General features: G+C 45.7%; 1 protein-coding gene and 1 long non-coding RNA gene across 4 annotated transcripts in view; both read left to right on the forward strand.

Moving 5' to 3' along the window:
• The window catches only part of LOC135904583 (neural cell adhesion molecule 1-like), a 695,421-nt gene that overhangs the window by 247,034 nt on the left and 432,749 nt on the right, over window positions 1-15,638 (forward strand). The window contains exon 1 of one of the 3 annotated variants that reach the window (XM_070537287.1): window positions 8,692-8,722. The exons of the other annotated variants lie outside the window; for them this stretch is intronic. Coding sequence (XP_070393388.1) covers window positions 8,707-8,722 — 16 coding nt within the window. The 5' untranslated portion in view covers window positions 8,692-8,706. Of the gene's footprint in view, window positions 1-8,691; window positions 8,723-15,638 lie in introns of those variants that run through there. 3 annotated transcript variants of the gene reach the window in all.
• Window positions 1,721-4,278, forward strand: LOC135904596 (uncharacterized). Its single transcript, XR_010565162.2, has 2 exons — window positions 1,721-2,386; window positions 2,484-4,278. It is a non-coding gene; the product is annotated as an uncharacterized lncRNA (long non-coding RNA).

Here is a 15,638-nt window from a genome sequence, read left to right on the forward strand (position 1 = left end):
CATGCGTCTATAGCATTTTCGTAAATATCTGCCACTAGGATCAGTGCGACTACTTCCCCAGGTAACTTTATTAGCATTGACCACACCGCAGAATAGGTCTGGTCTTTGAATCCTTTGAAAGAAATGCGTGAAAACTGAATTCGCGATTGTGGCTGCATATAAGCACAAACAATGGTCAGTAGCAGCTTTCGAATGAGCTCATTTCCGGTTCTGCAAGCGGCGTTGCTGATCGACAGCTGCCAGCTCCTAAAGCGTACCTATTTCACAGCCGAAGAGAAACCGCTGCGCGCGCGCTTGGCTGCAACGGAGAGCAATGATGTCAATACTGACGCCGCCAATCGCGGGCCTCTCTCTTTTTTTTTCGCGCATGTGCATGGAATTGTGCCGTAGTTTTTGGCGTACAGGCGACAGACGGACGGACAAATTGGCTGGCCATATACAGCTCCGCTGTAAAAATAACTGTACCTCCTTTCTTGCCGCGGTAACAATCTCGCTGTCCAACTTGTTTGGGTTCACTTTACAGATCAACGCTTCCAGTTCAATGTGCTTGGAGATTACTGGTATTCGCACTTGGCGTGGTTTATTGTGTGTCGCCGTAGTAAACGATCTGTCTTCCGCTTTCATGTAGGTGGTTTCAGCTATTAAGAATCGCTGTACGGCTCACGATCGTCACTACGTGCCTTCTTTTGGGAGTTTGTCTCAAGGTCAGCATCCGTTGTTGCACTCGGGTTGAAGTGGTAACTGTTGTAGCTTCCACGGGGCGGCCGGATGAAAGGTTTACGGCAGGAGGCCTAACGGCCGGGGCGCGCAGCGCCGCAAGAAAGAGCCGGACTGCTCCAGTCAGGGACCAGACGAAGAATGCTCTTTTATTTCTCTGAGGGGAAGCAGGAGGCAACTTACAGCGTTTGGTGCTGACTGGCGCCTTGACGTAAACGACCCAAAACCGAAACCAGAAGCTAACACAGGATGCCACAGTAACTGTCAGGGAGTGACCACTCCACGACTACACAGCGGACATTTGTTGTTCTGTGGAAGCATTCATCTGCCCACCTTCATCAGGCAAGCGCTGAATGTAACGGAGTCCCTTCTTTGCCAACTCTCGCCTCACACGTCGACCGAATTTTGCCAACCGAGGGCTGAGGTAAAGTGAAGAAACTCACAAATTAAGACGAAAAACCTGGTCCTTGAGGAGCTCACGTTCGGTGGTGGCACACTTCGTCCTCGTTTCACTGTGAATGGTGATACCTTTCTAACATTGCAAGCGACGACGTTCGTGCAGGGTTTTCAAACTGGTTTCCATATAGACGCCTCCCCCTTTCTGCATTTTTAAGAAGAGCTGTTTTTTTATTGCATCGTCCCGCATTTTTTAATGCAGTATTTGTCGGAAAACTTGATACAGTGTTTCTCACCAATCACAATCTCTTGAAATGTCTTTCCAGTATTCCACAACCTTGCAAAGGTATACGTATGCTCTTAGAATGCCTCGCCTTTATCTGACTGTTCACACTTATCTTTAAAACTTGTTCTGCCTGTTATAGCTGCTATAGCTCTTTCTTTTTCTTTTCTGTATTGTTGAAGCGTGCGTTTTAGTTATTCCTAACACCTTAACTCTTTCGTTACCACGCCTATTCAAATCGATCACCGGTGATCGATGCTTTAAACGGCCGATTTCGACATGTTGGAATCGTTTCTCGTGCAGCTAGCGCTATCCAGTGGTTAGTCTAGGCAGTGCACTTGTAGAACCAGTTTAAATTTTCCCGCTCTGGCGACGTTCTGATTTTTGATGCGCCTTTTTGAGAACTAATGTGCGCGTGTTGTTGCAAAAGGGGGCGTGGCGGCCGCGCTTGAGAAAAAATACTGCCACTCGTGGTAATTCAGCATTAGCGTCAAATTTTTGTGATCAAAAGGCTCCCAGCAAGTCAAATATTGAATCATATTGTCGGCTTTGTTATCTGGCGGCGTTGAGTGGGGATAATTACCCGAAAATGACGCCAGCTATTCACTAGTGAGCTTTGACTTGGAGTCCGGGTGGTTTTATTCCACGAAAACGCATTCCTGAAGGTCCGCCGCATGTCCAACATGTATACCTAGCCTTTACAGCCAGTTTGCAGCAGTTTTGGTTTCGCTTCTCTTGTTAAATCCGCCAGAGGGCCGCATCCGGTGTTACTATCGCAACAACGCCAGTCGCTCCGGTCTCTGCCATGGCGTCGTCGTCGGACGCAACTGCGCCGCGCGGAAAGCGTTCTGCTCGAAAGTATTCTTCACCCGCACCTGATTTTAGTGACGACGATTCGAGCTTCGAGTCCGAAGATGACAGTACTTCTGCTTCAAGCTCTGACGGCGACGATGTTTCGAGTCAGCCCGGGACATCCGCAGCTGCTCACCGGTGAGTTACCTTTACGGCCTTGAGCAGTCACCGGCGTCGCGCGCGCTTATCTGCCGACCTTTGTGCACAAGCTTAGAGCTATTCTTGCTATCTGCAGGGTCCGTACGTCGCTAGGCCAGGATGTGCTGCCACCGGCTGTGAAGAAACTCCAGTTCACGCCAACAAGGCCGCCCGGAGCACATCTCGGCCCAGCACTTCGGAGCAGCGCAAGACGCTTTACAACGGCGCGCGATTTTTTCCTCCTGTTCTTCACCGCAGAAGTAATAAATACTATCTGCAAGAACACGAATAAATATGCTTGGATGCATATTTTGGAGCTTCCAAGCTATGCTGAAAGAGATGGGTCGTGGAAGGAAGTGACTCCCGACGAACTAGTGAAGTTCATTGGACTGCTCATTTATATGGGCATTGTGAACGTGCCACGCATCCACCTTTACTGGAATACCAGTAGGCTTTTTTCAGGGCTTCTTCCTCGGAACGTTATGCCAAGGAGACGGTTTTCTGCACTTCTGCGCTTCCTAAGTGTCACTGATCCGGAGGCGACTACTGTAGCTACGCACGGCAGGCTGCACCGCGTATTGTGGCTTCTGCAACACGTGAACACTACATCAGCAGAACTTTTTCAACCTGCGCGGAACCTCTCTGTGGATGAAAGAATGGTCAAATCGAAAGGAAGATCGGGTATTCGGCAATACATGCAGGACAAAATTGTAAAGTGGGGATATAAATTGTGGGTGCTTGCTGATTCGGAGACTGGCTATTCCGTTCAATTTTATGTGTACGCAGGCAAACGGGAAACAGCTAGTGCAAGTGGACTAGCATTTGATGTGGTGACACAACTGTGCGATAAATACCTCAATCAAGGATATGTTATCTACATGGACAACTTTTACACATCTGCGTCTCTCTTTGCTCACCTGCTAAATCGCAAAACCCTCGCTTGTGGCACGACACGTAAAGATCGTCGGTGCTTCCCATCTGAATTGAAGGACGTGTCATGGGAGAAAAAGGCAAAGAGAGGTGATGTTCGGTGGCTCCGACGGAACAACATCCTGTATTTGCAATGGAAGGACAGGAAGGTTGTTCACATGATGTCAACAGCGCACACTGCCAACAGGCATGTTACAGCCACAAGGAAAGAGAGAAGAGGCGGCGTGTGGACTATCATCCCAATCGAAAAGCCGGTGCTGATTGACGACTATAATTCCGGGATGCTTGGAGTTGATAAGTCCGATCAGCTGATTGCATCCTATAACGTTTTGATGAAGTGCGTGAGGTGGTGGAAGACGCTCTTCTTTCATTGTATTGACATGGCTGTTGTGAATAGCTTCATTCTTTTTCAAGAGCACCGCCAGCAACACCTCTCAACACCAGAATTGCAGAGGAGCGCCCACTTCGACCAACTTTCTTTTCGGATGGAGCTCACCCAACAGCTGCTCGAGCTTGATGATGAAGAGGTTCCCAGAGTACATCCTGTCCCAAAAGAAGTGCCGCACCATCCGCAAAAGATGCCGAAAAGGCGAAACTGCAGGATGTGCTATCAGGAACGCAAAATCGAACAAAAGACAAACGTTTTCTGCGAAAACTGCGAAGTGCACCTGTGCCTCACGAAAACGCGCAACTGCTTCACCGCATGGCACGAGCGCTGAAGCTGTTCCCGGTCTTTAGTTTTTTTTATGTAGCTGAAGAACGGCGCGGTACAGAGAATTAATTTTTTTAGACAGTATTCCTGAGTCATTGATCTTCAAAATGTATATTCTAAATTTTCTTTCTTAATAATGTGTATGTAGATATTGTGCCTTTTCTTTCTTGTTTTTATCAACTCGCCACAAAAATGGCACTTTTCCGAATTTTTTGTATGTTCCCTAATAAATTGTTTGCTTTGTAACTTATGTTTTTGGAAAGAGCATTTCATTATGTGCAATTTGGCATGCTGCAACGTGTTCTGGAATATTATTTGTACTGGCAAAAAAATTTCTTCCGAGACCTATGAAAAACGGCCATTTTCTCGCGGTAACGAAAGAGTTAAGCGGCAGGCAATTCACGGCCTAAATGTCGGCACGGCTTCTTCTTTCAAGTGATGGAAATTGGCTTCTCCTTGAAAAACATCAGAGGAGATCGGAGCGCTCAGAAACGAGTTGTAAAATTAAAGCACTTAGTTAAAAGACATTGGCGGGCTAACTAGTTAGAATCCATGATAGAGTGTATAAGCGCGACTGAACGAGATCGTAGAAAGTGTATTTGCTTCTTTCTACATCCTCGTTCAGTCGCGCTTATACACTCTATGATGAACGCATCTTAACAGCACACTAACATCTCTGCTATATGCCAGTGATAAAACTCAGGAAAAGTAAACAGAAGTTCGGGTAGTAAATGTTATTTTCTTGTGATTCATGGCATTCTAATGGCGGTGCCTTGTACTTCAGTTCGAAGCTTTGTCTATGCCTTGTCGCATCTTAAGAGTGCAAAGCGAAGTGTCCATTATTCAGAAAATAACGAAGCATAAAGTACGACGAAAATTATGAAGTACAAGATTGAGTGACTCATTTCTAGTTGCGTAACAGCGTTCCAATATCTCTGACGTAAGTTTCTCTGCAGTGCGCACAAGAATGAAGTTTCATTATCTAAGTGGAAGGCACTCGGTGCAGCTGAATTTAAAAAAAAAAAAACTAACTCGGAGATTTTAGAAAAAAAGAAAGAACGCCCGTATTTTTCCTTTCTTATCCCTACCTGCCTTTTGTGATGGAATTCTCAATTTCTCTGGTGACAAAGAAATATTAATCCCAAAAGCAACATTGATCTTCTCCTTTCAAAGAGCTATTGTCTTCGCCATTTTGGTTTGGACATAGCCCAAAGAAGAAGAACGGTACACTTTTCAATTCCAGATGACAGAAATTGCCGTAAAATGAAGATGGCTTTTTCTCCGTAAATTCCCTTTTCTCTGTAAATCTGTCCCCGCTTTCTTTATCTCATTCCTTTTTTTTTGATGAGCGCAACGTTCTCGTTCTCTTTCTTTGTGTGCGCGCGTGCGTGCGTGCGTGCGTGCGTAAACGCAAGTTCTTTGTTCAATTATAAACGAAAGGGTTCATCTAGAAAATTCCTGCACGGTCTAATCTGTTCCCGTTTCTTTTTTCGCTCGTGTTGGGGAATTGAACGGTCAGTACACCAGATTCATATTTTTTTTTCCCGGCCCGTCTCATCATGACCACCTTCGGAGCCAACGCTGCCATCCGCACCCTTGTCTGAGCAAGGTAAATCACCTGCGTTCGCGAATGAATCTCGCTCCGGTCCTGAAAATGACGCGCTCGCTCCGTCTTGCTCTCTCTAAACACGCCCACTTTCACGGTTGGCGCTGCTCGGCACGTGTACATTAGAAAAATTAAGTTACAGTAGGCGTTGTCGTTCGTGGGAGGCGCTGCATTAAGCATAAAAAGCTAAGCCGCTGTATTTTTTTTCAGGCTCCTCTTTCTTAACAACATAGTTTTTCTTTTTTCATCCGCGACATTTCGCACGAGCCAGCTCAGATTTTTTTCTTTTTTTTTTATGAAAGCGCGCCCCAGCAGCGGGTAGGGTACTTAACGTTATTAGGTGGAAAAGATGAGCGCACTTTCGCACTTGCTCTAAACTTTATCTCTCGTGAACAATGTTAGTCTTAATACAGGCACCTCCCCCCCCCCGTTCACCTTCACCCTGCTTCTTGGCCTCGGCCTGCTTTTGTCACGGCAGGAGATAACCTCTGTGCTCCCAAGCTCTACCACGCCATGGCTTGTGCGTGCGTCTGCGCCGGTTTCCCGCTGAGCTTCGGCACCCCCTGACAAAAAGAAAAGCCTGCCGAGATTATTACCTCGTCCGCTTCGTCCTAAGTTCCTGTGTTGTTGAACCGCGGCTCTGTTCCTCCCCCCCCCCCTTTTTTTTATGTATACATTCTCTTTCCTCTTGTAAATCACTGTTGAACGAGCAGCGGAGCTTGTGCGTTATGTGCCGCTTCGTGCGCCGTGGTGATTCAGGCACTCGTAGAGCACGCCTTAACGAACTGTTTGCTTCAGCCTCTCGCCGAGATGTCATTTATTGTGTTTGCCAAACTCTAAGCGCGGCGGAGCATGTTGCCTTGATTAGTGTAGAGGCGCGGAGTGCCCGGACATGTGATCACCGGATCGTCTGAAGTCACTGTTACGTCTAGTCAAGATAGCAGCTACGCACTAATGAGGAGAACAAGGAGACTCAAGCGGATGAGCTCGGATACCACGAGGATACTGCCTTCTGCTGAATGATGCTACTGTGGCAAAAAAAAAACGACATGGTTGAGCGGAGTCCCCGCCACACATACAAAACAAATGAAATGTTTGTCCTCGTTTCTTTTATGAATTTATTAGTGTGCTTTGTGACACACTAGAACACTAAGATAGCCGCAGTGGTAGCTCAGTGGCAGGGAGCATTCTACTGGTTCGTTACCGGCCGCGACGGCCGAATTTCGATGGTCACAAAACGCAAAAAAAAACGAAAAAAAATGCTGGTGAGCTCAGATTTGGGTACACGCTAGGAAACCACGGCTGGTCGAAATTAAACGGGGAGGCCCCCACTACGGCAGGCACCTAATTGATCACCATGGTGATGTTACCACGTAAAACCCTAGAAATTAATTGAATCTTTAGCACTCCTATGCGTAATAAAAATAGAGGAACTCTGGGCATGTGCGGTGCCGAAGATGAATGAACTCTGCGTCCTACCAACAATTGAAGAACCACAGCATCCATAAACATAACAATCAACAATTAAGAAGTCTTTACGACGTAATCCCACTTTTGCGATGCATTGTGGCGCCATCGTGTTATGGCCACGAGAAACAGTCTGGCAGGCGCCGCCGACAGCCGCCCCACGCGTGACTCGCGGCCAAACAAGCAGCGCGTGAGACAAGACCGAAACAACGTGTACTCGCCGTCATATTTTGTCAACGTCAGCTAGCCATGGAGCCCTCTGGTGAATTATTTGTTCACGCAGGTTTCTTCAGCGCGACGAATGGCTGGAAGAAGAGCTTCGGCAGCGCTTTACAAGCTCCTCCTTGACCTGAAACGGGTGCACCTGTGGCGTAAAGTGAATAAGAAATAAAGCAGTACGAGTACGCACAAAAATGCACGACTGGAATAGGGCATGCGGTGTAGTTCTTAGGGCAAATATCACGTTTCCCTAATGCATGTCTTGCTTTATGGTGTGCCATAGTGCCACGCCTACATAAATGCACAGTAAGTGGGGAGGCCAACAGAATGACAATTTGCGTAGGGTATTTACCCACACAAGATGTATGCAAATATACAAAAATGCCAGAAAAAATGGTCAGAATGCACAGAACCGGCGATACCTCGTTTGTGGGGCGCCTGTCTTACTCTTAGAACGCGCCACAGTACGAACATAGCGGTCAACCGCGCCCTTTTTTTTTTCGAACTTGTCCGTGAACACAAACAGTGTCGGTGGGAAGTGCAGATGTCTGAGCGACAAGAATGACGCCCCTGAAATGCGTCAGTTACACAGCAAGACGCTCCACTCGACTCCAGCAGACGCCGCACGGGAAAATGCGCTTTAGTACATAGCATACTACATCCCGTTTCGCTAAACGAGCATAAACCTTCTGCAAGTAACTATTACTTTACTTAGTGCCAACAAGAATGACGACACGACAAGTAGCAACGATTGCTAACTAGCACCATCAGTTACTTCCACAGTGCACACTGTTTCCGACGTCAGCCCGGCAGTGCAGGCTTGGCTGCGACAGATAACTATGTCGACATCACGAGCATTCGCTGTGTGCTTATAAAGCTGCAAGTTTGCTCGGCGTGTGGTTGCGAAATGACGGCGTTCTAGCGGTGAACTCACCGAGACGATAGCAAAAAAGAAAAAAAATGAAAGAAAGAAAAACTTCGCGTTTCACGCGACCACGTAGCGCGAGCTCAGAGATCGTTTGTTTCGCTAGCTCAAACATACATTTGCGCCTTTTTCAAGATTGTTAGCGTGAGTCAGTGATGACAAAAACAGAGATGTAAAGGCCATATGCCAATACATACCTGTCCCAAAGTGCTTCCCGCACAATCTAAATGCTGCTGACGGCTGCCATGGACACTCTTGCGCATCTTGCCACTTCACAGCCCTAATCCAGGCCTCACGGCGGCGCTGTCGATCGCCTTTTACCGACGGAAATCGGAAAAACCGCATTGCTCTGCTGGAATGGTCGTGGGAGGTGCAGCCGTAAGCGACACACGACATCAGCATCGCGCCAAATTTTGATGGCAATGATGTTCGAAAGACGTGCCGTGCGCTACGCAGCGAGAATGGCAAGGCTGAAAAGTGAGTGAAAGAACTTTATTCGATATCCAGGGAGGACGATGAACTCCTCGCGCACCTGGCTAGTCCCACGTCGGGACTGGCAGGTCTAACCGACGGGCCCGGCCGGGACTACCCAGAAGAGCAGGGATACCCAGAAGCGAGTCCCAGTCCTCCTTGTTGAACTTGGAGTGTCTCGACCCGCACTCCCAGAGCATGTGTGCATCGATATGCATCGGGGTAAACTTCGTGTAGAATGGCCAGACACGGATATGTGCTGGTCTGTAAGAGTCTAAGAGAAACAGTTTGCACCTTATTCCTCCGACAAGCGCAGCGCCTGCCACGGGCGGACTCCATTCATTCGGAGAAGAGAGTGGAGTGCGGCCGTGCGCCTAGCAAATCGCTTAGGTCCTCAGACACTATAGGACGCTGCGCTCGCGCAGTTCGGCGTCGCAAAAGGCGGATTCGAGTGGCTCATTGTTGCACGAGAGTTAATGTATTTGATATATAGGATGCCCTAACTATCATGCACCAAGATTTCAAAATAAGCAACTATCACGTTAATGGACAGAACCAAGGTAATGTCGTTTGCCGTCGCTTGGAGATACTCAGATCTTTCTTTGCATTCCCCCTAATTACATAATTAGTCTAAATAACTAATCTGCTTATCAAATGTCATAATTTGATTAGAAGTGTCAGTGAGAGAATTGTAGAGCAATATGAAAAACTCCCGATGCACCTTCCAGTTTCTCAATATCATAAGAAGCCAACAAACACTGACACGGAGAACAACATACAGTTACTTGTGCTTAATAAATGAAATAGTTTCATTTATTTCATTTATTAAGCACAAGTCATTTCCCCTATGTTGTTTTCGGTGTCAGTGCTTGTTGGCTTCTTATGATATGACTAATAAAAAGGGGCCCCTCGGTTAACCCCCTTTCTACTCGTTTGTTGCTCAATACGTGACACATAAAAGCGTTTTTTCCGAGCGTGGAGAAAGTCCGCGAATACACGCAAAGTGCCTCGAGCGGCCAGTCACGCGGCAATGTTGCGTGTATTCGCGGGCTTCTTTAACGCTTGGAAAAAGCACTTCTGTGTAGCACTTGTTTAAAACAGCATGCTGTATCGGGATTTTTAGTGCGCCCGTGTTGCGTACAGCTGCGTACAGTGTCCCGCGCCGACCATCCTTTCAGCGCTAAATCAATCCGAACCACGAATACCGAACCACACTGACCCTCCGCGTGACACATTGGCATTACTGAGCTAATTTAATTTCTCGAAGTAAAATGCGTTAGAAAAGTCGTAAGGTACGACTTACACATAACCTACAGGCATGATAACGTCGGATTGTAATTTAAGCATACGAGAAAACATAGTTCTGCTACGCGGGAACACAAACACGAATCCCTTTTCCAGCGTTTCTACCATTCATAGGGCGGCGCGCCCCACTCGGTTCCTTGCATCAGCGCCATCCAGATGGCGCTCGCATCCACGGCAGCAGCCCGCGGAGGTGAAGGTGGAGAAAAAAAAAGAAAGCTGCAGTCACCGGGAAGCATGACAAGCAGTCAGGATTCTTTGAATGCTAGCGCGTCCCACTCTTAATGGTGAAGCTTAAGCGTCCTCCAAAGTTTTTCATGTTGCTCTACGATTTTCTCATTTACACTTTTCATCTAATTATATTATACGGGAAGTTGAATAAATAATTAAGGCTAATTATGTAGTAAGGCACAATGCAAAAAATAATCTAAGTATCTCCAAGCGACGGCAAACAACATTACCTTGTTCTGTCCAGCTACATGGCATTCGCATTTTCTTAAATCTTGGTACATGACGGTGGGGACACCCTGTATATGTGCTCGATGAAGAGAAATGAACAGAAAATAGAAGCGGCAAATTGAATTTCGCAAAAACACATCAAGAATGTCAGAGCCTTGAGACATAGTAGACAGTTTTATCGTGTCCGGTATTCCGGTAAATGCAAGTGGACTGGCCGTTTTAGCGGCTGAGTGGAGGCGCATATACGTGAACGTCCTGTACGGTGCAGAACCTTGGTGGCACTGAAATCAACCAGACATGCTCAGAGCTAATAATGCAGTACGCAAGTCTATTTTGCTTCGGTGCTGGTGTAAATTTTCGGCAGTGGCGCAACCACGTTGTTGCCAAAAATTTACACCAGTAGTAAAGTAAAAACACGCTTGGTTACTGCAATATTACAGCAATATTAACTGTGTTTGTCTGGTTGAGCTCTGCGCCACCAGATGGCTGCCACGTGCAGGCCATTCACGTTTGCACGTCGGCTAATCCGGTATAACGCCCAGTCCGCTTGCGTTTACCCAAACACCGTACCAGCTAAAACACTGTAGTGACGCTTCACAAAAGGCAAGCTTCTAACACTTCTATAGCGCCTAATGACTTGATGTGATCTAAAATGAATGTTGTTCAAAAGCATCCAACTTTTCGGTAGATTTCTCGTATCCGTATAAAACCACCGCTGTGATTAGCGGCTATGGTGCTGCGCTGCTACGCACTAGGTCGTGGTTTCAAATCCCGGCCGCGGTAGCCGCATTTTGATGGGGACAAAATGCAAAAACGCCCGTTCCCGTCTATTAGGGGTACTTTAAAGATTCGCTCATTCCTTTGTGATTAAAGTTTACATGTACTAAGAGTCTTCTTGAACTCGCGAAAACGATGTTATTGAACTGGTGCTGTATGGTAGTTTGTTCCACAGTTTTGTTGCGACAGACTAAAACAAAAAGAATAGATCATTCTTTCGAATGGAATGCTAGAGAGTTAGCTCAAGTTGATTGTGTTTGATTCTCAAAGTTTACTGAAGAACAATTGACTACACTACAAAAGAAATTTGTAAGTTATAAGTAAAAGTGAACTTCTACGCATTGCTCAGCGGAATATATGTTATACGGTGATTATGCAAATAACTGCAAAGAAAACAATGACGTAGTACTTTTTTGTATTTTCGCCGTTAATGCTAAGTAAAAGTTCTGAAAAATTACTGCGAAGTTCCGTCCTTGGCCGCTTTAGAATACAATATAATCGATCGTAGCCGATCAAAAATTAACCTGACTTGAACAGGTGCCTAAGAATCCATGAGGTCACGGTAAACTGGTGTAGCAACTTCCATTTCTCGTTTATTTGTCTCCTCTCTCTTACCAAGCATCTTCTCACGGTAAGAGAGACTGTTCTGGGATTGTACAAGAGGGATTTATTTACTAACACAGTTTATCTTATTATTAGTTTTTATTTAGAGACATTTTGAAAAATGCAAATAACCCGATGATAGTTTCCGGTGTCAGGTGAGGTAGATTTATTGATAAACAAAATAGAGCATGCTGAGAAAACCCTTCCAGTGTTTGTAATTGTTTCCATATCGCGGGGTGGAGGGGGGGGTGGAGGAGGGGGGGGGGGTGGAGGGAGCAGTACGGTAGAACACCCGATCACACTAAACTGATGATGGGCTATATTATGTGCCACTGTCTTGAAAACAAAGTGTGTGAGCCTTCCTTTCAGCGTTTCATGAGCATGATGTCGCCAGTATAGTTATTAAAAACATCATACAAAAGCAAGAGAATGAACGTGACAACAGGTGCACGAAAACCAAAATGTCCCCGCTTCGAGCAGCTCTCCTAATTCAAGACAGCTGTGTTTCTTGGAACTGTTTCTCAGTGAAAGGGAGACGCTACCCTGGACAGGAGAATGGAGTAGGGAGACAAAACAAGAGCGAGGGAGTAGAAGTAGAAAGGGAGAGAGAAAGAGAGACCAACACAAACAAACCGCCTACAATGTAGAGCGGTAGGTGGTGGTGTTTTTAAACTCTATCGTGAAGGCTCGCAGCTTCTCAGCAAAATGGCCATTGTGTGTGTGCGTGTGTTGTGTGTTTCCAGTCACGGTTGTGTGTGCATGTGTGTGTGTGTGTGTGTGTGTGTGTGTGTGTGTGTGTGTGTGTGTGTGTGTGTGTGTGTGTGTGTGTGTGAGAGAGAGAGAGAGAGAGAGAGAGAGAGCATAACGGTTTCCCAGGCGATGCTTTGTCATATGACAAGTCTTGTAGATGTGGCCTGGTGTTTCCGGCGGTGAGCAGGGGGGTATTCTCGCAGGCGCAAACTCTGGCTAAAGAGCGATAGCGCACTTTTTCAGATGCTTCGATGGAATGATGGTATGAATAGGATAGATGCTTGAAAATTAATTATAACAAAGCAACAAGAAAAAGTGGCCAAGCCTTTGTAAAGGTCTTCTCATGAAGCGTTTTGTGCAGAATCGCTGTAGATTAGGAGCACCTTCTTATTCAGCAATATGCTTCTCAGCTATGTGTTTCATCCATTCTGCTTTACGATCCAATATATGAACTGGAATTCTAAAGATTCGTGCTGAAGCTTTCTCTTTTCTGCTTTCTTACAGGTGAGTGTCATATCTTTCTTCTGCATCGTTCGGTAAGTAGGCCACTATTCATTATCTACAATAGCGCCCTCTCATTCCACGCTGCTTGTTATTCTTTTATTTGAAATTGTCAACGCACAACGTTATATGAAAAGAGCGTCAGCAGCTTAGAATTAAATTGTGGTAAACTATTGTGCCACTTCTCTAATAGCAATCTAACGTAGAGCACAATCTTTCATTAATCAAAAAGGCCCCATTATAGTTGTTTTTCCAGTGCTGCCATGATTTATGGAAAACCTCCTTTTATGATTTAACGGAGTCGCATTCTCCACTGTTATTTTTTAAGTGGATTTGATGCTGCAGCACTTGTACGAGGTCGTACCACGGCTGTCACATTGTCATGAAAACGGAATGGGAGAGCTCTCGTACGCCTTTTTTTTTTTTGACATGATATACTAGGAGAGTTGGGCCAATGTAGTTCGCACTGCTACCCCACGTCACTTGGCACAGAAAAATAAACATTGTCACAAAATTTGTAACAAAATAGAGAACAAAAGAATCACAAGAACAGTCAGTCAGCAATATCGCAAAATTCTGTGCAGGTTTCTTAAGAGAACAACAGGTTGGGAAAAAGTTCTTGGAGAATCCATCTCACGACGAATGTCCACGTTATCGCGATTAGCATTGAAGCACTGTAGCAACACGTCATGTGTCGTCACCATCGAAACGCGTTGAACTGCAACTGCGTTCATCTCTCACTTTTCCCACTGATCACGCTGTGCCGTGTAGTGGCGCCGAGGAATTCGCGCGTGGCGCCTTTGTGAATCTACATTGCGACTATATTGGCTCAATGTATATGTTGATTGTACGATGCCGCTCAGCAGCGGAGAAATGTTAAAGAATTGGTTTCTCGTCTGAATAACGCCACATGCCTTAAGACATAAAGTCAGCGTCCCAAGTTGGTATAAAGGAGGTTCATTGAAAATTGCGGCATACCCAGTGGCACATTCCCAACCACCCAATTTGGTGTCAGAGATCCAGTCAAGTGCGGCCCATACCCAGTAACACATAACGAGAGAGCGAAGTTAGTCCAACGGTTGGTTTCAAACTCCGTTTTCTCAACATAAAAGTCCAATGCTGTAACCACTGGAACATGGACTACAAACATATACAGTGACCCAAGTTTACAGGAAAAAGTTTAAAAGCACAAGTAGATAGATAGTCACCTAAACCTGCGTGAAGTTTCCAAAGAATATAAGTCATAATCAAATAATTCGCAGCGCTTCAGTGCCGCATCTCCTAGATGTGATCTGAAGTTTTTGTTACTAACTGGCAAGAGATGGTGCCAACCTTAGCTATTCCCAGTTACTAACAAAAACTTCAGATCCCGCACTGCACATGTTACGTTACAAGTGATTGCTTCTTTGTTTGTGTGTCTTAAAAATACTCTAGGCGAAATAGTCAGTTTCTTTTACCTGCTGCAGTCGCCCAAGAGCATGTCAGAGGTACAACTGTGCCCTATAGCAACTTTTACTAGAAATTTACCTCGTAGTTTGGCCGTTATTTTTGTTATGCGCTGAAACGTACTCATTTAGTGACTAACCCCGAAATAATGAGGGTATCAACAGCTCCATATCTACTTGATTGCCTTTGACAAAAAGTGTCTAGTGGGTGCTTCTGACAAGTTCGCAATTTCACCTTTGAACAACGGTTTGTATGTTTCCCTTGGATCTGATAAGTACGGATGGGAGAAAAAGAAATGCCGTAAAGAGGATATAGACCGTTGATCTTTGCCAATTTAGTCATTGTTCTTGACAACTACATAGTTATTTAATCTTTCGCCTCGTGAAAGCCTTGCTTGTACAACAGGCTTCACAACTTTGGATTTTATAGTTTAAGTGCTGCTCTAGAAACCCGTGCGCTTTGTTCTACAGCAGCCGCTGTTCTGATACGAAGGTATAACGGCCTATCTATTACGATTCTTACACCATAGTTTGCAAATCCGCACCCTTTTTGCAAATTTGCACTTTTAAACGACAAATACTCAGTGAACGTTGACTTTGGGGCTGCAGAAGCCAACACTTTAGAGTCACTGTGACGCATAAACTCAACAACGCAGCCAAACTGCGTGCGCCATCGCGATATGGAGTTTGCAAAGCACCCATCGATGCGATTCTTCGTCTGATATGTATCAGTCTTCTTCGTGCACCATCGCTAGTTATTGCGCTGCTATGCGAAATCTGAGGGCGTGGGGTCAGGACTCTCATAGCTCATTTAGTTACAGTCTTTGTTCATTGTAAAATGCGCTTATATACGTTTCTCTAGACATGCAATAACCACTGGAGCGAGTTCGTAAGATAAGCTTTAGATGATAACGTTTCCCTCCGTCACTCCACTCACAGTTAGGAGTGGCCAACGGTGGAGCGACGCAGATGTCTTACTTTCTTCTAGTAATAGAGTTTCGTTTTCACTTTTCGAGTTCTCCTTGAAATGTTCAGTAAAAAGCACACTACAACAAAAAAACAAGCGCTATTGCGATAAGGACGCT

Source organism: Dermacentor albipictus, chromosome 4 (assembly GCF_038994185.2).
Source record: "Dermacentor albipictus isolate Rhodes 1998 colony chromosome 4, USDA_Dalb.pri_finalv2, whole genome shotgun sequence".
Classification (NCBI taxonomy): Eukaryota; Metazoa; Arthropoda; class Arachnida; order Ixodida; family Ixodidae; genus Dermacentor; species Dermacentor albipictus.